General features: G+C 47.2%; 1 protein-coding gene across 8 annotated transcripts in view; it reads right to left on the reverse strand.

Moving 5' to 3' along the window:
• Positions 1-20706, reverse strand: part of LOC138281254 (autophagy-related protein 13-like) — a 363183-nt gene that overhangs the window by 234963 nt on the left and 107514 nt on the right. For all 8 annotated transcript variants that reach the window (XM_069219574.1, XM_069219575.1, XM_069219579.1 and 5 more), the window contains exons 7-8: positions 3524-3564; positions 1737-1833 (exon numbers count right to left, since the gene is read on the reverse strand). In XM_069219574.1, the coding sequence (XP_069075675.1) occupies positions 1737-1833; positions 3524-3564 (138 nt within the window). The remainder of the gene's footprint in view (positions 1-1736; positions 1834-3523; positions 3565-20706) is intronic.

Consider the following 20706-nt stretch of genomic DNA (forward strand, 5'->3'; position numbering starts at 1 on the left):
ACTGTAGCAGAGCGCCCAGGCCTCGTGGTCGGCTGGCGAGAAGCAGAACGAGCCCGTTCTGCTCGCGTTGTCGGTGATGGTGTTCTCGGGAGAGAGGCAGTAGGAGAGTACATCCTTGAATACTGGGAGTCTGGGGAGGCCGTTGGTCTATTAAGGCTCTCCAACCATCTTGGTGACAAATTGATGGGTGAGACATGCCCCGACGATTCCGCTCTCGACCGATATGAACCACTTCTTATGGAAACCACTGGAGATGGCGTGGTCTTTTCTGCTGGCGGAAGCCGATGCTCTGCTCCCTGCGAGACAGGTAAAACCTGCGACGACAGCCGTAATGACGTCGAAGGGAGCGCCGCCGGTTGTTCCTGCCTCGACGTTGAATGCCTCGAAGTTGAGTGTCTTGACGAACAGCGATCTCTGGACCGCGACCTGCTCACCGTCGTGTGCCTCGATGTCGAGCGGTGGGCAGTCGACGGCGGATGTCCTCGCTCTCGCCGTTGGGGCGATTTCGACGTCGCCTTTCTTGGCGTCGAGGGGCGCGCGGCCTTCAGCAGCGAATGTGCACGCCGGTGATGGGTGGACGTCGATCGGCGGGTCGCCGTCGACGGAGATATGCCCCTGCGGTGGCCATGTTCTCTCGACGTCGTATCCTTCGACGTCGGTCGGGTCGCCGTCGATCTATGACGGTGAGATGGTGGCAGCGACGACGTCGACGGGGAACAAACAGGTATCTTCCTACCTGCTGATGTTGATCTAGCCTCTCTCTCCTGAGAGTGGCTTGTTGGCTGCCTGGGAAGCGAAGAGGATGATGTTTTCTGCCTCTCGTGAAGCCCATGAAGCCTGATCTTTTCTCTGTCCTTCAGAGTCCTCTTCGACATGTTCTTGCAGTGTTTGCAAGTGTCAGGGCAGTGACTCTGAGGCAAGCACACAATGCAGAGAGTGTGTGGATCTGACTGGGCCTTCTTCTTCTCACAGGAAGGGCATTTCACAAAAAGTGAAGGCATTTTTCAGTCAGGAAAAAACTTCCAGACTCAGACAATGATGTTAGATGTCGAGTAAAGTAGGAAAAAAAACGCTTTTTAAAGTATTTTTCTAAGAAAAACTCAGAAAAACTGAGAGCTCAATGCTCCAGGATCCTCTCAGAAGAAGCCGGAAAAAAGAACTGACCTAACTGTGAACCAACTGTCACCTCTCCTTCACCCCTGAGGCATGGTAGGATACTGGAGGTGCTCAGGGTCTTAAAGGCACGGTGCCAAAGTTTTTATGGTTCTCCTGTGTTAACCTGCATGCAGCCTATTGGCTAAGAATGCTCCATTGTTTTTCAATGTAGTTTTTTTCTCTTTTTTCTCGGATGATTACTACTGCTTATTTCCCTAAGCCCAGTTGTGGGGCTTTGGTAGATATTTTTTCTCTTATTGTAATTTTGGAAAGATTTTTTTTTAAAAAACGCCATAGAAATAAAGCATTTTAGCCTGTTTATGATTATAGCCTGCATTGCTGTTTTACACATGTAGATATGAGTTTAGTATGAAAATTTGTCTACTAAAAATGCTATATATATATTTTTCGTGCATATTTCATACTTTATATGTGTGTATTTTATATATGCTCCGGGGTCCCCGCACAAGGGCGGGAATATTCAATGTTTATGACTATTGATGAGGATCCCCTGGAAGAGAAATGTGTCCCATAGTCCTGGATTTGAGCACTGTGTCCTCACTCAAGAGTCTGACACTCACCTGCCTGACATGAAGGCCAGGTTGGTTCTGTAGGCGCAGGAGAGCGTGATGGTACCAATCGGGGTCCCTACAGTGCCAGCCCGCACGGTCTGAAAACCTGAGGAAACACAAGAAGGAACGCTTACTGTGTCACCTACTACATAATGTGTCTCATTAACCTTACACAAGGAGAAACCTTATTACGGTAATCAGGCTTACGCCTTAGCTGGTCAATACTTTAGTTTTTCAGCAGAGACAGTTTATTACTCCTCAGACCAACTGAGATTTTAAAAAGGCTTTCCAATGAGACCAGCAGAAAACTCACTCAACACGGCTCCTGAGAAAGGATCACGTCCATACTGCAAGTTAAATACTAAACCAGCCAATTATGTCCTAATGTCCTGCAGAAATCAGGAAGCACATTCCCCCACATCTCGCCCAATAAAGAGAAATTCCTGCACTGCACCCCAACTAGATAACTACCAAATTCATCTTCACTGGAATACAAGAGTTGATTACAAGATGTAAGAACATCTTCAGTCAGCTCAAGCATATGCTGATTTTTTTATTTTTTTTATTTTATTGTATTTACTTTCAGGCCAGTTCCCATTACCAGATATGTGGGTACACTGCCACTGGGGACATGCCTGAGAGGCTATTAACCCACTGTGTCGCCCTAATGGTACCGTACGCACGCATGTGTCAAGAGGCATGAACCTGCTCCTTGCCTCTACGGCACCGCTCATGAAAGCTCCCTTCCTGAAAACAGTGAGGCTACAGATCAGCAGGAAGGTGGTAATACTAGAAACAGCTAATGAACGTACGGGGTACTTCAGCGTTTCGCAGAATCGAAGCATCTGCAAAAAAAAAAAAAAAAAAAAAGGAGGATACCCTGAACTCTGGAGGTTTCACCCACCCCTTTAGAGGTGAGGGAACGCCAGATTCTCAGTTGGCTCTGCCAGTGCAAAGATGAGTCCAGGGGGCTCTTTTGCCAAAAAGGCAACCAGTTTATGAGGGCCGGCAACCAATCCTATTTTAGAGCAGGTCAGATGTCACTAGATTTACCATGCCTCGCAAGGTGGTCCAAGGCAGGAAAATCACTCAATGACAGTTGCTTTACATAAACAAAGTCGTTGAGAGTTTGTGCAGACCAAGCAGAAATGCAGAGTGGGTGTAAAACATGCAGCCCATCTGGCAATTCTCTCAGCCTACAGCAGAGCCACTGGTATGGTGGCTCCAATGTAGGCCTAGGGATTCCGCCAGTCAGGAAGCGATCTTTAAATTGGGTGGACAATTCTCCAAGGGAAATGAGCCTCCTCTAACCTTCGGGTTGGAGGCTTAGCTCAGGACTAAATGATTTCTTGATAAAGTGGTCACAAAAAAGGTAACTCTTTACAACACTTACACCCTCGCTCTCTCATTCTTAACCTTGTGAGTTAAACCACAGCAACAAAAACAAAACAAAAAAGTCCTATAACCTCCGTAAAGAGGTTGTGCAAAACGTCTTGGCCAAATCTATGATAATCAGCTAAGTCAACCGCAGGAAGGGTTTCTAGGCTGTATATAGTTCCAGGCATCAATTCGCATACGTCAGATGTATGGAGGCCAGCCCTACAGAGCTCTCTCAAGTAAGGTGAGGACAGCATCTGCCCTTCACACAAAAACACATCAGAAAACAGTGTCTACACAGCACTGGTTAGGAAGCAGAATCTACACCCTGCACAGTCAACAATGTCTGCCACTCTCACACACAGCAAAATTCAGGAGACAGTGACTTCAGCTCTAATAGCATCCCTCTGGAGTCATACCTTCTCCTAGACCATTCAGCTGCACCTCTCCGAAGTACACCCTAAGAGAAGAGAGGATAAAAAAAATTGGTCAGTAAAATTAAACCGGTAACCCCACCTTAATTTGGCATAAAACTGAGGCTACAAGTAAAGTACAGATCTGAAGAAGAGTGGGAAAATCCACTTGTAGGAGGGTGTTCCTAGTGCATAGTTTCTGATCTCACATTCAGCCAGAAGGAGGGATGCTGAGGGCACAGGGGGCCGAGGGAGTGCGAAAGGAGGGAGAGATAAATGAGAAGTGGAGGAATAAGAAAGCGAGTGTGAGGGCAGGGGCAAAAGATGTGGGCAAGAGAATAGTACTATGGATAAATGAAAGGCAGAATAAGAGGAAGCTTGGTGGCGGAGAGGGATAGAAAAAATATTTGGCCTTCTAGTTATGCATTGTGTACTGTAGCTACAATCACACAGTGCTTCCCACCTCTGATGAGGAACAGAATCACATGTTCAGAGAGGCAGCAGCTTCTCTGTAGGAATGCTTTGATGGTGTATGTCACATAGCCTATGTGAGTAGTGTTTTCTGGTCATGCCTGCAGACCAGAGTTGCGCTTTTATTGTGTTTTCTGTTGTTGGGCCCTTCATGTATTAAAGCAAAAAAGTGATACAGAACGCTCTAGTACTAAATAAGAGATAATGTATAGACAGAATTGCACAAGTGCCCTGTGGCCTATGTGGGAAGTGTGTTGGCTGGGACTGTCCATCCCGAGTTATAATGAAGATGCAGCTGTACAAACAATCTTGGGTATAAGGCAACGTTTAAGAATAGGAGTGCTTGCATAATACACTTTAAACTACACTGAAAGGGCATGGGAAAACTCCAGAGGTGAAGGGTGTTACCCTTTCAAAGTTCAATCTTACATCAACTGTAGTTTATTTTCTAGAGTCTAACATCAGTGCCATAGAAGCAACCCAAAGAAATGGACATTGTGTGATCAGCCATGGTGTGTGTATATCCTCGGCAGAGGATAGTAACAAGCAGCAGGTAGCAGCTCACAGGAATGGACATTAAACAACCAGCCACAGGATATGCTCAAGGGAGTTCACCCAAGAGCAGCAGGGGCGTAACTATTCAACAAGCACCCATAGTATATACAGGAGGAGTTCACCCAGGAGGGAAGGTATTCCCTCTGAATTCACAAACACACAGATTGTATGAGGAGAAGGGCTGGGAAAATATTGTGTAAATATATTTTCAAATTATAAACCATTTTAACCAGAAAACATGCCAAGAGAAGACACCATGGCCACATCTTTAAATTAAAAATATATGCAAGAACAGACTTACAATGCATTTGAGTGAAAACCAAAACATAGCTTTAATTTTGTAAATGACAAAGAAACCAGGAAATGTTGCACTTATATTTAGATTTACATGAGTGTAAAACTTATCTGAGAAAATATAAGAATTTGGATGCTACTTTATCATATTAGGGCAAGCAAGATGCGAGTCAGGCAGTCAACTTCTGATGGACATTTCAAGAAATGATCCAAGACTCGGATTCAAACTATGATTACGCACAGTAGGGAGGAGAGTATGACTTGTATGAATTCTAGAGAGTAACCGTGATGGAGAACTGTGATCGTAAGTAAGTAACCCATGCTTCTCCATTATATGCTTCTCTCCAAATGTACAGAATGTAGAAAATGCCAGCTGGCATAGCACAACCTCAAAGGCAAGTAACAAGGATCCCAGGCAGAATCATGAAACTCAAAGTTAAGCAGGGAGGACTGGCTCACTAGGATATGCAAAGTCTGGAGTTAGGGCCACAACAGCAAAGCTTAGAGAAGTTATGGACTGAGCTCCAAGTGGAAGCCATGCATGTCTGACCCTGGCATATTCTTATCACTGCAGATGTAGCTCTTTCCATATTATGGCATCAGCCCTAAACGCCATGGTACGGGGTTCATAACGCAGCTGTAACAAAAGATCCTATCCATCCAGCTATGACCGGATTGGAAGAGGGCAGCTCTGGGCTCACATTTCTGAAATTTAAAAAAGAGCTATTTGGAACCGTGCAAGAGTCAACGTAGGTGACAGAAGTGCTTTCCATTATTACTTACAAGTACAGGAATTCAATTCAAGGAGACAGTGCAAATGAAACTTGTCTACTTGACTTGAAAAATCAGAGCTGGCTCTAGTAAAAAAGGAAAAGCAAGATTTAGCCAGACCTGTGAATGCCTATGTAAATTGGACTCCAGCATTTGTAAAGACAAAACGTAAGGCTATCATACAAACAAAAAAAGAACTAAAGGGAGTAAGGAAGGAAGTTTTAAGGGAAGGACTTACCCTCCTACATGGTCATGCATCTAAAGCCAAACAAGAGCCCAGTCCGTATCTACACGGTTAACCCTCCAGAAAAAATCTCCAGGAAACTGATTAGTTTCCTTAGAAAACCCTCACCCACTAGGCTTACCCCTTGGTGGCATGCTTCATCACTGGGCCCTTCACGTTTCACTGAGGAACAAGGCATGCTGCGACAAACGGATTACTTTAGAGGTGAACCACTGTGATTTAAGATTAAAAATACCTGCCTCCCAGGTAAACTAATGTTTTAATAACTGCCCTAGTGGCAGTTTGGTTAAGAACGGGGTGAATGGACGGGGGGTTGTTTAATGGACCTGCCTTCCTAATGTGTGGTCTACATGTTTCAAGCCTAGCCCTCTGCTGCCACTCCTATGGGGAATGTGCCAATACACACCCCTTATGTGCTAATATATAACCATACTACATCTTATCATCAGTCAGCTTCAGTATTTTAACCTGTAATATGTAAATGGAGAGTTAACCCGCCATCACATGGCAGTATCTTGTATAATTGCACATAATCTTGTGCCTTATATACTAATATAACACCCACAAAATGTGAAAGTCCCACGTGGATACTATCTTCATATATCCCAGATGTCTGATTTACCTATGAATTAGGGTGTTTCGACCACTTCAAGCGGGGTCCTCAAGGGAACACACTTTATTTTCCATCTGGGGCTGACATTTTTGGAAGGTTGGCAGTCTAGTGTAACGTGTTCATGTGAGGATGTGTAATTGGCTCCAGGCAATGCCCTCTCTGTCTTTACAAATGAATGGAATTCACAGAGGTTGAAAACACTTAGACCTTAGGCAGGAGACAGACAGGTTGATTGGCAGGAGTGACGCTTTGGAGTAGAAAGTACAATTCTGGTTTAAGCAGCAGGAGGGACAAACACACTTTTAACATAGCTTCTTACAGAGAGATATATCATGACTCCTGTGTTTATCTTTGCAGAGTATGACTCCAAGGGTACCCCCCACACCCCCCCCCCCCCAAGGAGGATCCATGAGATATGATTCTATTTTCTAATATATAAGTGATGTGTTTTTATGTGTTAAATGTTGTTTGTGTGTTGTGCATTTCACTGTGCAGGCATCACTGTGTGCTTTTCGCCCTCCTGCAACGTCTGCAGGTTTAGCGTCGTTCCTAATAAGATTGCAGCTTCTGCAACATATGGCCTGGAAATAGAGACAGGCTGGAGAGTGCTAAGGCATTGCCCTTTACATGAATATAAAGCTGTAATTTGTGCACACGTGGCGGAGGCTTTAACTACTACCCTTGGGCTTGTGACTATCACATAAAACCGGATCTGTATACTTTGAACCAGCTGAGAGAGTCTGTTATGTTTGCTGCGTTGGCGTACCGTCCAGTGGGACCTTGCCAGCTGGACTTTCGTAAGTGCTGAACTCTTTCCTCATCATGCTAGATTCAGGAGTACACCTCAAGCGAGGAATTGACACAAAGTCTCAAGAGACAACAGGATAGATAAAACCTTATAATGATGGAAGGTTGTGCTAAATTCTCTGCCACATAGAACCTGAGGGTCACTCACTCTCTTGACTGATGCTTATGAAAAACAACTCCCCAAGATAAGTGTTGCAGATCTATCTTGTACATAGGCTTGAAAGGAGGATCCATTCATTTTAATAAGACTATGTTAAGGTTTCCATTGAGGAGAGGGCTGTGTTTTTTTTGGTTTTTTAACTGGGGGAAATAGTTTTCTAGGGAAATCTTAAATTACTGGAACAGTGATATCATGCCTGTTAAAAAACACTTACTGCAAGTGTAGGAAGTTGGCTCTGTATGTGCTATTTCAAAGTAAGGAATAGCATGCACAGAGTCCAAGGGTTCCCCTTAGAGGTAAGATAGTGTCAAAAAGAGATAATACTAATGCTCTATTTTGTGGTACTGTGGTCGAGCAGTAGGCTTATCAAAGGAGTAGTGTTAAGCATTTGTTGTACATACACACAGGCAATAAATGAGGAACACACACTCAGAGACAAATCCAGCCAATAGGTTTTGTTATAGAAAAATATCTTTTCTTAGTTTATTTTAAGAACCACAGGTTCAAATTCTACATGTAATATCTCATTTGAAAGGTATTGCAGGTAAGTACTTTAGGAACTTGGAATAACTACAGTAGCATATATACTTTTTGCATAAAACACAAATAACTGTTTTACAAGTGGACACTTAGTGCAATTTTCACAGTTCCTGGGGGAGGTAAGGTATTGTTAGTTTTAACAGGTAAGTAAGTCACTTACAGGTTTCAGTTTTGGGTCCAAGGAAGCCCACCGTTGGGGGTTCAGGGCAACCCCAAAGTCACCACACCAGCAGCTCAGGGCCGGTCAGGTGCAGAGGTCAAAGAGGTGCCCAAAACACATAGGCTTCAATGGAGAGAAGGGGGTGCCCCGGTTCCAGTCTGCCAGCAGGTAAGTACCCGCGTCTTCGGAGGGCAGACCAGGGGGGTTTTGTAGGGCACCGGGGGGGACACAAGTCCACACAGAAAGTACACCCTCAGCAGCGCGGGGGCGGCCGGGTGCAGTGTGCAAACACGCGTCGGGTTCTCTGTTGATTTCAATGGGAGACCAAGGGGTCTCTTCAGCAGTGCAGGCAGGCAAGGGGGGGGCTCCTCGGGGTAGCCACCACCTGGGCAAGGGAGAGGGCCTCCTGGGGGTCACTCCTGCACAGAAGTTCCGATTCCTTCAGGTGCTGGGGGCTGCGGGTGCAGGGTCTTTTCCAGCCGTCGGGACTTTAGGTTCAGGCAGTCGCGGTCAGGGGGAGCCTCGGGATTCCCTCTGCAGGCGTCGCTGTGGGGGCTCAGGGGGGACAACTTTGGTTACTCACGGTCTCTGAGTCGCCGGAGGGTCCTCCCTGAGGTGTAGGTTCTCCACCAGTCGAGTCGGGGTCGCCGGGTGCAGTGTTGCAAGTCTCACGCTTCTTGCGGGGATTTGCAGGGGTCTTTAAATCTGCTCCTCTGTAACAAAGTTGCAGTTCTTTTGGAGCAGTGCCGCTGTCCTCGGGAGTTTCTTGTCTTTCTTGAAGCAGGGCAGTCCTCAGAGGATTCAGAGGTCGCTGGTCCCTTGGAAAGCGTCGCTGGAGCAGGTTTCTTTGGAAGGCAGGAGACAGGCCGGTAAGTCTGGGGCCAAAGCAGTTGGTGTCTTCTGTTCTTCCTCTGCAGGGGTTTTTCAGCTCAGCAGTCTTCTTCTTCTTGTAGTTTCAGGAATCTGTTTTCCTAGGTTCAGGGAAGCCCTTAAATACTAAATTTAAGGGCGTGTTTAGGTCTGGGGGGTTAGTAGCCAATGGCTACTAGCCCTGAGGGTGAGTACACCCTCTTTGTGCCTCCTCCCAAGGGGAGGGGGTCACATCCCTAATCCTATTGGGGGAGTCACTTCAGCTCAGGACACCTTAGGGGCTGTCCTGACTGGCCAGTGACTCCTCCTTGTTTTTCTCATTATTTTCTCCGGCCTTGCCGCCAAAAGTGGGGGCCGTGGCCGGAGGGGGCGGGCAACTCCACTAGCTGGAGTGTCCTGCGGTGCTGGAACAAAGGGGTGAGCCTTTGAGGCTCACCGCCAGGTGTTACAGCTCCTGCCTGGGGGAGGTGTTAGCATCTCCACCCAGTGCAGGCTTTGTTACTGGCCTCAGAGTGACAAAGGCACTCTCCCCATGGGGCCAGCAACATGTCTCTAGTGTGGCAGGCTGCTGGAACCAGTCAGCCTACACAGATAGTTGGATACAGTTTCAGGGGGCACCTCTAAGGTGCCCTCTGGTGTGTGTTTCACAATAAAATGTACACTGGCATCAGTGTGCATTTATTGTGCTGAGAAGTTTGATACCAAACTTCCCAGTTTTCAGTGTAGCCATTATGGTGCTGTGGAGTTCGTGTTTGACAGACTCCCAGACCATATACTCTTATGGCTACCCTGCACTTACAATGTCTAAGGTTTTGTTTAGACACTGTAGGGGCACAGTGCTCATGCACTGGTGCCCTCACCTATGGTATAGTGCACCCTGCCTTAGGGCTGTAAGGCCTGCTAGAGGGGTGTCTTACCTATACTGCATAGGCAGTGAGAGGCTGGTATGGAACCCTGAGGGGAGTGCCATGTCGACTTACTCATTTTGTTCTCACTAGCACACACAAGCTGGTAAGCAGTGTGTCTGTGCTGAGTGAGGGGTCTCCAGGGTGGCATAAGACATGCTGCATCCCTTAGAGACCTTCCCTGGCATCAGGGCCCTTGGTACCAGAGGTACCAGTTACAAGGGACTTACCTGGATGCCAGGGTGTGCCAATTGTGGATACAAAAGTTAGGGAAAGAACACTGGTGCTGGGGCCTGGTTAGCAGGCCTCAGCACACTTTCAATTCAAAACATAGCATCAGCAAAGGCAAAAAGTCAGGGGGTAACCATGCCAAGGAGGCATTTCCTTACACAACCCCCCCCCCCCCCCAAACGAAAGAGGATGAGACTAACCTTTCCCAAGAGAGTCTTCATTTTCTAAGTGGAAGAACCTGGAAAGGCCATCTGCATTGGCATGGGCAGTCCCAGGTCTGTGTTCCACTATAAAGTCCATTCCCTGTAGGGAGATGGACCACCTCAACAGTTTTGGATTTTCACCTTTCATTTGCATCAGCCATTTGAGAGGTCTGTGGTCGGTTTGAACTACAAAGTGAGTACCAAAGAGGTATGGTCTCAGCTTTTTCAGGGACCAAACCACAGCAAAGGCCTCCCTCTCAATGGCACTCCAACGCTGCTCCCTGGGGAGTAACCTCCTGCTAATGAAAGCAACAGGCTGGTCAAGGCCATCATCATTTGTTTGGGACAAAACTGCCCCTATCACATGTTCAGAGGCATCTGTTTGCACAATGAATTGCTTGGAGTAATCTGGAGCTTTTAGAACTGGTGCTGTGCACATAGCTTGTTTCAGGGTGTCAAAGGCCTGTTGGCATTCTACAGTCCAGTTTACTTTCTTGGGCATTTTCTTGGAGGTGAGTTCTGTGAGGGCTGTCACAATGGATCCATATCCCTTCACAAACCTCCTATAGTACCCAGTCAAGCCAAGGAATGCCCTGACTTGAGTCTGGGTTTTTGGAGCTACCCAGTCCAGAATAGTCTGGATCTTAGGCTGGAGTGGCTGAACTTGGCCTCCACCTACAAGGTGTCCCCAGTAAACCACAGTTCCCTGCCCTATCTGGCATTTGGATGCCTTGATAGAGAGGCCTGCTGATTGCAGAGCCTTCAAAGCCTTCTTCAGGTGGACCAGGTGATCCTGCCAGGTGGAGCTGAAGACAGCAATATCATCAAGATAAGCTGCACTAAAGGATTCCAACCCAGCAAGGACTTGATTCACCAACCTTTGGAAGGTGGCAGGGGCATTCTTTAAACCAAAGGGCATAACAGTGAACTGATAATGCCCATCAGGTGTGGAGAATGCTGTCTTTTCTTTTGCTCCAGGGGCCATTTTGATTTGCCAGTACCCTGCTGTTAAGTCAAAGGTACTTAAGAATTTGGCAGCCCCTAATTTGTCTATCAGCTCATCAGCTCTAGGAATGGGATGGGCATCTGTCTTGGTGACAGAATTAAGACCTCTGTAGTCCACACAAAACCTCATTTCTCTCTTTCCATCTTTGGTGTGAGGTTTGGGGACTAAGACCACTGGGCTAGCCCAGGGGCTGTCAGAGCGCTCAATTACTCCCAATTCCAGCATCTTGTGGACTTCCACCTTGATGCTTTCCTTAACTTGATCAGACTGTCTGAATATTTTGTTTTTGACAGGCATGCTGTCTCCTGTGTCCACATCATGGGTACACAGGTGTGTCTGACCAGGGGTTAGGGAAAAGAGCTCATCAAACTGCTGCAGGACCTTCCTACAGTCAGATTGCTGTTGGCCAGAGAGGGTGTCTGAATAGATCACTCCATCCACTGAGCCATCTTTAGGGTCTGATGAGAGGAGATCAGGGAGAGGCTCACTCTCAGCTTCCTGGTCCTCATCTGTTACCATCAACAGATTTACATCAGCCCTATCATGGAAGAGTTTTAGGCGGTTTACATGGATCACCCTCTTGGGGCTCCTGCTTGTGCCTAGGTCCACCAGGTAGGTGACCTGACTCTTCTTTTCCAGGATTGGGTAAGGGCCACTCCATCTGTCCTGAAGTGCCCTGGGAGCCACAGGCTCCAAAACCCAAACTTTCTCCCCTGGTTGAAATTCAACCATTGCAGCCTTTTGGTCATACCAAAACTTCTGGAGCTGTTGGCTGGCCTCAAGGTTTTTACTTGCCTTTTCCATGTACTCTGCCATTCTTGAGCGAAGGCCAAGTACATAGTCCACTATGTCTTGTTTAGGCTCATGAAGAGGTCTCTCCCAGCCTTCTTTAACAAGAGCAAGTGGTCCCCTTACAGGGTGGCCAAACAGAAGTTCAAAGGGTGAGAACCCTACTCCCTTCTGAGGCACCTCTCTGTAAGCGAAAAGCAGACATGGCAAGAGGACATCCCATCTCCTTTTGAGTTTTTCTGGGAGCCCCATGATCATGCCCTTTAATGTCTTGTTGAATCTCTCAACAAGGCCATTAGTTTGTGGATGATATGGTGTAGTGAATTTATAAGTCACTCCACACTCATTCCACATGTGTTTTAGGTATGCTGACATGAAGTTGGTACCTCTGTCAGACACCACCTCCTTAGGGAAACCCACTCTGGTAAAGATACCAATGAGGGCCTTGGCTACTGCTGGGGCAGTAGTCGACCTAAGGGGAATAGCTTCAGGATACCTAGTAGCATGATCCACTACTACTAGGATGTACATATTTCCTGAGGCTGTGGGAGGTTCAAGTGGACCCACTATCTCCACACCCACTCTTTCAAAGGGGACCCCCACCACTGGAAGTGGAATGAGGGGGGCCTTTGGATGCCCACCTGTCTTACCACTGGCTTGACAGGTGGGGCAGGAGAGGCAAAACTCCTTAACCTTCTGGGACATATTGGGCCAGTAGAAGTGGTTGACTAACCTCTCCCACGTCTTGGTTTGTTCCAAATGCCCAGCAAGGGGAATATCATGGGCTAAGGTCAGAATAAACTCTCTGAAACCCTGAGGCACTACCACTCTCCTAGTGGCACCAGGTTTGGGATCTCTTGCCTCAGTGTACAGGAGTCCATCTTCCCAATAGACCCTATGTGTTCCATTTTTCTTGCCTTTGGACTCTTCAGCAGCTTGCTGCCTAAGGCCTTCAAGAGAGGGACATGTTTCTTGTCCCTTACACAACCCATCCCTTGAGGGTCCCCCTGGGCCCAAGAGCTCAACCTGATAAGGTTCCAGCTCCATAGGCTCAGTTCCCTCAGAGGGCAGAACTTCTTCCTGAGAAGAGAGGTTCTCTTTTTCTTGTTGTGTTGCAGCTGGCTTCCCAGCTGACTTTCCTTTTCTCTTGGTAGGCTGGGCTTTTCTTCCAGACTCCAGCTCTACTTTTTCACCCTGTGCCTTGCACTGTGCCCTTGTCTTGACACACACCAGTTCAGGGATACCCAGCATGGCTGCATGGGTTTTCAGTTCTACCTCAGCCCATGCTGAGGACTCCAGGTCATTTCCAAGCAAACAGTCTACTGGGATATTTGAGGAGACCACCACCTGTTTCAGGCCATTGACCCCTCCCCACTCTAAAGTTACCATTGCCATGGGATGCACTTTAGTCTGATTGTCAGCGTTGGTGACTGGATAAGTTTGTCCAGCCAGGTGTTGGCCAGGGGAAACCAGTTTCTCTGTCACCATAGTGACACTGGCACCTGTATCCCTCAGGCCCTCTACACTTGTCCCATTAATTAAGAGCTGCTGCCTGTATTTTTGCATGTTAGGGGGCCAGGCAGCCAGTGTGGCTAAATCCACCCCACCCTCAGAGACTAATGTAGCTTCAGTGTGACACCTGATTTGCTCTGGGCACACTGTTGATCCCACTTGGAGACTAGCCATTCCAGTGTTAGCTGGAGTGGAGTTTGAAGTGGTATTTTTCTTGGGACAGGCCTTGTCTCCAGTTTGGTGTCCAGACTGACTACAGCTACGACACCAGGCCTTTTTGGGATCAAAGTTTTTACCCTTGTACCCAGAATTGTTTTGTGAAGAGGCTCTGGGCCCACCCTCCTGTGCAGGTTTTTGGGGGCCTGTAGAAGACTCTTTACTATTTTTGTTTTTGGCTGTCTCACCACCCTTCCCCTGGGGAGGTTTTGTGACTCCTTTCTTTTGGTCACCCCCTGTGGAAGTTTTGGACACCCTAGTCTTGACCCAATGGTCCGCCTTCTTTCCCAATTCTTGGGGAGAAATTGGTCCTAGGTCTACCAGATGCTGATGCAGTTTATCATTGAAACAATTACTTAATAGGTGTTCTTTCACAAATAAATTGTACAGCCCATCATAATTACTTACACCACTGCCTTGAATCCAACCATCTAGTGTTTTTACTGAGTAGTCTACAAAGTCAACCCAGGTCTGGCTCGAGGATTTTTGAGCCCCCCTGAATCTAATCCTATACTCCTCAGTGGAGAATCCAAAGCCCTCAATCAGGGTACCCTTCATGAGGTCATAAGATTCTGCATCTTTTCCAGAGAGTGTGAGGAGTCTATCCCTACACTTTCCTGTGAACATTTCCCAAAGGAGAGCACCCCAGTGAGATTTGTTCACTTTTCTGGTTACACAAGCCCTCTCAAAAGCTGTGAACCATTTGGTGATGTCATCACCATCTTCATATTTAGTTACAATCCCTTTAGGGATTTTCAACATGTCAGGAGAATCTCTGACCCTATTTATGTTGCTGCCACCATTGATGGGTCCTAGGCCCATCTCTTGTCTTTCCCTTTCTATGGCTAGGATCTGTCTTTCCAAAGCCAATCTTTTGGCCATCCTGGCTAACTGGATGTCCTCTTCACTGGAGTTATCCTCAGTGATTTCAGAGAGGTTGGTCCCTCCTGTGAGGGAACCAGCATCTCTGACTATCATTTGTGGAGTCAGGGCTTGAGAGGCCCTGTACTCCCTAGATGGGACTGGTGGGGGGGAATCACCCTCCAAGTCACTATACTCATCCTCTGTGTTGCCATCCTCAGAGGGGTTGGCTCTTTCAAACTCTGCCAACAGCTCCTGGAGCTGTAGTTTGGAAGGTCTGGAGCCCATTGCTATTTTCTTTAGTTTACAGAGTGACCTTAGCTCTCTCATCTGTAGATGGAGGTAAGGTGTGGTGTCGAGTTCCACCACATTCACATCTGTATTAGACATTATGCTTCTAAAAGTTGTAATACTTTTTAAGAAACTAAAACTAGTTCTAGAATCTAATTCAAACTTTTACCAAACTTTTAAACTCTAAAAGAAATGCTAACAGGGACTAACACAAGGCCCTAGCAGGACTTTAAAGAATTTAGAAAAATTTCAAATTGCAAAAATCAATTTCTAATGACAATTTTTGGAATTTGTCGTGTGATCAGGTATTGGCTGAGTAGTCCAGCAAATGCAAAGTCTTGTACCCCACCGCTGATCCACCAATGTAGGAAGTTGGCTCTGTATGTGCTATTTCAAAGTAAGGAATAGCATGCACAGAGTCCAAGGGTTCCCCTTAGAGGTAAGATAGTGGCAAAAAGAGATAATACTAATGCTCTATTTTGTGGTAGTGTGGTCGAGCAGTAGGCTTATCAAAGGAGTAGTGTTAAGCATTTGTTGTACATACACACAGGCAATAAATGAGGAACACACACTCGGAGACAAATCCAGCCAATTGGTTTTGTTATAGAAAAATATCTTTTCTTAGTTTATTTTAAGAACCACAGGTTCAAATTCTACATGTAATATCTCATTTGAAAGGTATTGCAGGTAAGTACTTTAGGAACTTGGAATAATTACAGTAGCATATATACTTTTTGCATAAAACACAAATAACTGTTTTACAAGTGGACACTTAGTGCAATTTTCACAGTTCCTGGGGGAGGTAAGGTATTGTTAGTTTTAACAGGTAAGTAAGTCACTTACAGGTTTCAGTTTTGGGTCCAAGGTAGCCCACCGTTGGGGGTTCAGGGCAACCCCAAAGTCACCACACCAGCAGCTCAGGGCCGGTCAGGTGCAGAGGTCAAAGAGGTGCCCAAAACACATAGGCTTCAATGGAGAGAAGGGGGTGCCCCGGTTCCAGTCTGCCAGCAGGTAAGTACCCGCGTCTTCGGAGGGCAGACCAGGGGGGTTTTGTAGGGCACCGGGGGGGACACAAGTCCACACAGAAAGTACACCCTCAGCAGCGTGGGGGCGGCCGGGTGCAGTGTGCAAACACGCGTCGGGTTCTCTGTTGATTTCAATGGGAGACCAAGGGGTCTCTTCAGCTGTGCAGGCAGGCAAGGGGGGAGCTCCTCGGGGTAGCCACCACCTGGGCAAGGGAGAGGGCCTCCTGGGGGTCACTCCTGCACAGAAGTTCCGTTCCTTCAGGTGCTGGGGGCTGCGGGTGCAGGGTCTTTTCCAGCCGTCGGGACTTTAGGTTCAGGCAGTCGCGGTCAGGGGGGAGCCTCGGGATTCCCTCTGCAGGCGTCGCTGTGGGGGCCCAGGGGGGACAACTTTGGTTACTCACGGTCTCGGAGTCGCCGGAGGGTCCTCCCTGAGGTGTTGGTTCTCCACCAGTCGAGTCGGGGTCGCCGGGTGCAGTGTTGCAAGTCTCACGCTTCTTGCGGGGATTTGCAGGGGTCTTTAAATCTGCTCCTCTGTAACAAAGTTGCAGTTCTTTTGGAGCAGTGCCGCTGTCCTCGGGAGTTTCTTGTCTTTCTTGAAGCAGGGCAGTCCTCAGAGGATTCAGAGGTCGCTGGTCCCTTGGAAAGCGTCGCTGGAGCAGGTTTCTTTGGAAGGCAGGAGACAGGCCGGTAAGTCTGGGGCCAAAGCAGTTGGTGTCTTCTGTTCTTCCTCTGCAGGGGTTTTTCAGCTCAGCAGTCTTCTTCTTCTTGTAGTTTCAGGAATCTGTTTTCCTAGGTTCAGGGAAGCCCTTAAATACTAAATTTAAGGGCGTGTTTAGGTCTGGGGGGTTAGTAGCCAATGGCTACTAGCCCTGAGGGTGAGTACACCCTCTTTGTGCCTCCTCCCAAGGGGAGGGGGTCACATCCCTAATCCTATTGGGGGAATCCTCCATCTGCAAGATGGAGGATTTCTAAAAGTTAGAGTCACTTCAGCTCAGGACACCTTAGGGGCTGTCCTGACTGGCCAGTGACTCCTCCTTGTTTTTCTCATTATTTTCTCCGGCCTTGCCGCCAAAAGTGGGGGCCGTGGCCGGAGGGGGCGGGCAACTCCACTAAGCTGGAGTGTCCTGCGGTGCTGGAACAAAGGGGTGAGCCTTTGAGGCTCACCGCCAGGTGTTACAGCTCCTGCCTGGGGGAGGTGTTAGCATCTCCACCCAGTGCAGGCTTTGTTACTGGCCTCAGAGTGACAAAGGCACTCTCCCCATGGGGCCAGCAACATGTCTCGGTTGTGGCAGGCTGCTGGAACCAGTCAGCCTACACAGATAGTCGGTTAAGGTTTCAGGGGGCACCTCTAAGGTGCCCTCTGGGGTGTATTTCACAATAAAAAGTACACTGGCATCAGTGTGCATTTATTGTGCTGAGAAGTTTGATACCAAACTTCCCAGTTTTCAGTGTAGCCATTATGGTGCTGTGGAGTTCGTGTTTGACAGACTCCCAGACCATATACTCTTATGGCTACCCTGCACTTACAATGTCTAAGGTTTTGTTTAGACACTGTAGGGGCACAGTGCTCATGCACTGGTGCCCTCACCTATGGTATAGTGCACCCTGCCTTAGGGCTGTAAGGCCTGCTAGAGGGGTGTCTTACCTATACTGCATAGGCAGTGAGAGGCTGGTATGGCACCCTGAGGGGAGTGCCATGCCGACTTACTCATTTTGTTCTCACTAGCACACACAAGCTGGTAAGCAGTGTGTCTGTGCTGAGTGAGGGTTCTCCAGGGTGGCATAAGACATGCTGCATCCCTTAGAGACCTTCCCTGGCATCAGGGCCCTTGGTACCAGAGGTACCAGTTACAAGGGACTTACCTGGATGCCAGGGTGTGCCAATTGTGGATACAAAAGTTAGGGAAAGAACACTGGTGCTGGGGCCTGGTTAGCAGGCCTCAGCACACTTTCAATTCAAAACATAGCATCAGCAAAGGCAAAAAGTCAGGGGGTAACCATGCCAAGGAGGCATTTCCTTACAGCAAGTCTTAATGAAAGCCAGATGTACCTGAACAGATGCAGAGTGGCAGCAGACTCATCTAGGCGTGGAAAATAAGGTAGTTTAGGTTATTACTAGCACGTTAGGTGGGCCACCTGCTTCTCCAAAAAAACAAACTATGCAGAACCTCTTCCACGAGAAGCTGTATGAGAACTTCAATACCATGCTGACATCCAGTGAACGCAAGGCCCCGTCTGCTGCAGGAGGAGGATGCTGATTCTGGAGGAGAAGGGAAATGCCCGATTAACATGGAAATCAGAATCCTTAAGAAACGGAGCATGGACCTCACTGTCCCTACGGCCAGAGGTAATGGCGAATTGGAGCCAGGAAAGATGCTGAAGAGAAGCTCTATGAATGGATTTATATAAAGGGGTGGGGGGGGGGCATTAATTTCAATAAAATTAAGTTCAGTTCTAAGGGAGGAGAAGGTCCCTTGAAGGGATGATAAACCTTTTTAAGGCCTTCAAAGGTTTTTTTTTTACCACAGGGATCTTAAAATAAGATGCTCGTGAACGGTACTTTATTTAAGTGGTTATGGCTGCTACATGTACCTCTATAGAAGAAAACTGCAGTCCAGGTCTTGTTAACTCAAGAAGATATGGACGTACTGCTCCTCCTTCACATCTGGTAGGGTTAAAGTTCTTCTGCCGGGACGCACAGGCCATGCTGCAAGACTTCAGAAGCCAGGCTGCTACGTTCAATTAAGGAAGGTTGGGCTGGAGAATCTGGCTCCCGAACTTTAATAGATCGGTTCTGCACAACAGTCTCCTATGTGGTTATTTCAATAGACATAGAAGGTTGGTGAATCACTGCTCCTGTAGCTAGTCCAGGGTGAAAGTATCATCCTTGCTTTGTTTTTCTTTAGTTTGGTGAGCACAGTCAGAATCAGTAGGACTGACTGAAAGGAGTGCACAATTTCATTGATCATACAATCAAAAGTGCATTCATCGTTCCCAGTTGGTAGAACCTGGATGCGTAATTTGGCCATTTTTGTTGTCTGTGCTTGCAAAGTAATTGCTATCTGGAAAGTTTTGTTAACAAAAGATGCCTTGCAGAACCTTGTTGTTTAACTTCCAGCTGTGAGTCTCTCGTAAGATCTGTTGAGAGAATCTGCTTGTGCATGGTGAATGCCAGGCAGGTGAACTGCTGCGCTGTGCAGGACGATCACAGTCAGTCACCTCCACTGTCCAGGCCTCTAGAGACAGGCTCTGGATCTGGGCCCTCCCTGCTTCTTGACAGAATGCACTGTTGTTGTATTGTCTGTTTGCAGAAGCTGGGAAGAAGTTCAGAGATGTGAAGGAAAAGACTTGAAGGCTAGATGAACTGCCCTTCATTACAGAAGAAGGGCATGGTAGGCCCTCTCTCTTTTACCAGAGTCCTTCTACTTGAAGACCATAAATGTGGGCTACCCAGCTCAGTAGCCAAGCATCTGCAAGATGGATTTTATGATTGGAAGAGGACAGTCTGAACAAGGTTTGCAGATCGCACCACTAATGAGGATATTCTAATGCAGCTCGAGGTTGAGTCATCTTGTCTTCCCAACTGCCTGAAAGTACAGCTCACTGGTCTGCTAGACAATGTTGCAATGGTCTTATTTGAAGATGGGCATTTGTAACTAGAAAGATGCAGGACTCCGTCAAGAATAGCAGTGATGCAACTTAATGGGCAGTCAGAGCTTTCATTTTTAAAGGTTTGAACACTTCAAATTGCTATAATAGTCTCTCCGCCAAAGGGTACACTGAGACACAGCAGACTAGGACTGCTCCCAAATATGGATGGGTTGTACCATGTCACCACAGACTTGGAGTGACTGACTCAGAGTTTTAACCACTGGAATACCGAGGGTAGTGATGATTCTATAGGAGCTGTCACTTATGAGCCAGTCGACTAGGGAAGGGTACGTAAAGATCTTCATTTTTCTGAGATGAGCCACAACTGCCACCATGCACCTTGAAAAGGTAGAAAAGTAGAACTTCGTACTGGTAACGGACTCTGTGATGGTTCCGAATGATGGGGATGTGAATGAGTGTCTTGTAGATCCTCAGCACACATCTTATCCTCTTCTGTAGCTGTGGGTAAATCAGGTGAAGTGACCGCATCCAAAACCTTTCCAGTTTTATAAATGTATTCATAGTCCTATTATCTAGAGGGTGGCATTCCACTGGATTCGGAACAGGAAATTAATGAGAATAAACTCCCTTTCCTTTTGGATGAAAGAACTGGTTCCTGGTTTTTTTAATACCTTATGTTTGTTTTCTGAGCCAACTAGTTCAGGTGAAGGATTCAGTGTTCACAGTGGTATCCGAGTGTCAAGAGAACCTAAAATTCAGAATTTTCCACCTCCACATTAGGTTTTCTTGCGGACAGCTTTCCTGTGGATGTTGGCATGGCTCTAGGACAGAATAGTAACGCACTGGCAGCGCCCGCCATCCCCCAGGGGAATCTTTTTTTCCAGGACCATAAGCTTGAGGCTGCCACTGCTTAGTTTATTTTAGGACTCTTACCATATCAATGTGATTCAGAAGGGTAGAGCCAAAAAAGTAAGATCTGTGGATTTTTGCTGTGCTTGAGAGCATAACAAGACAACCAGCAGGTGAATTTAATTGAATTGTCATGGTGGTAGA

Source organism: Pleurodeles waltl, unplaced genomic scaffold, assembly GCF_031143425.1.
Source record: "Pleurodeles waltl isolate 20211129_DDA unplaced genomic scaffold, aPleWal1.hap1.20221129 scaffold_84, whole genome shotgun sequence".
NCBI classification, from domain to species: Eukaryota; Metazoa; Chordata; class Amphibia; order Caudata; family Salamandridae; genus Pleurodeles; species Pleurodeles waltl.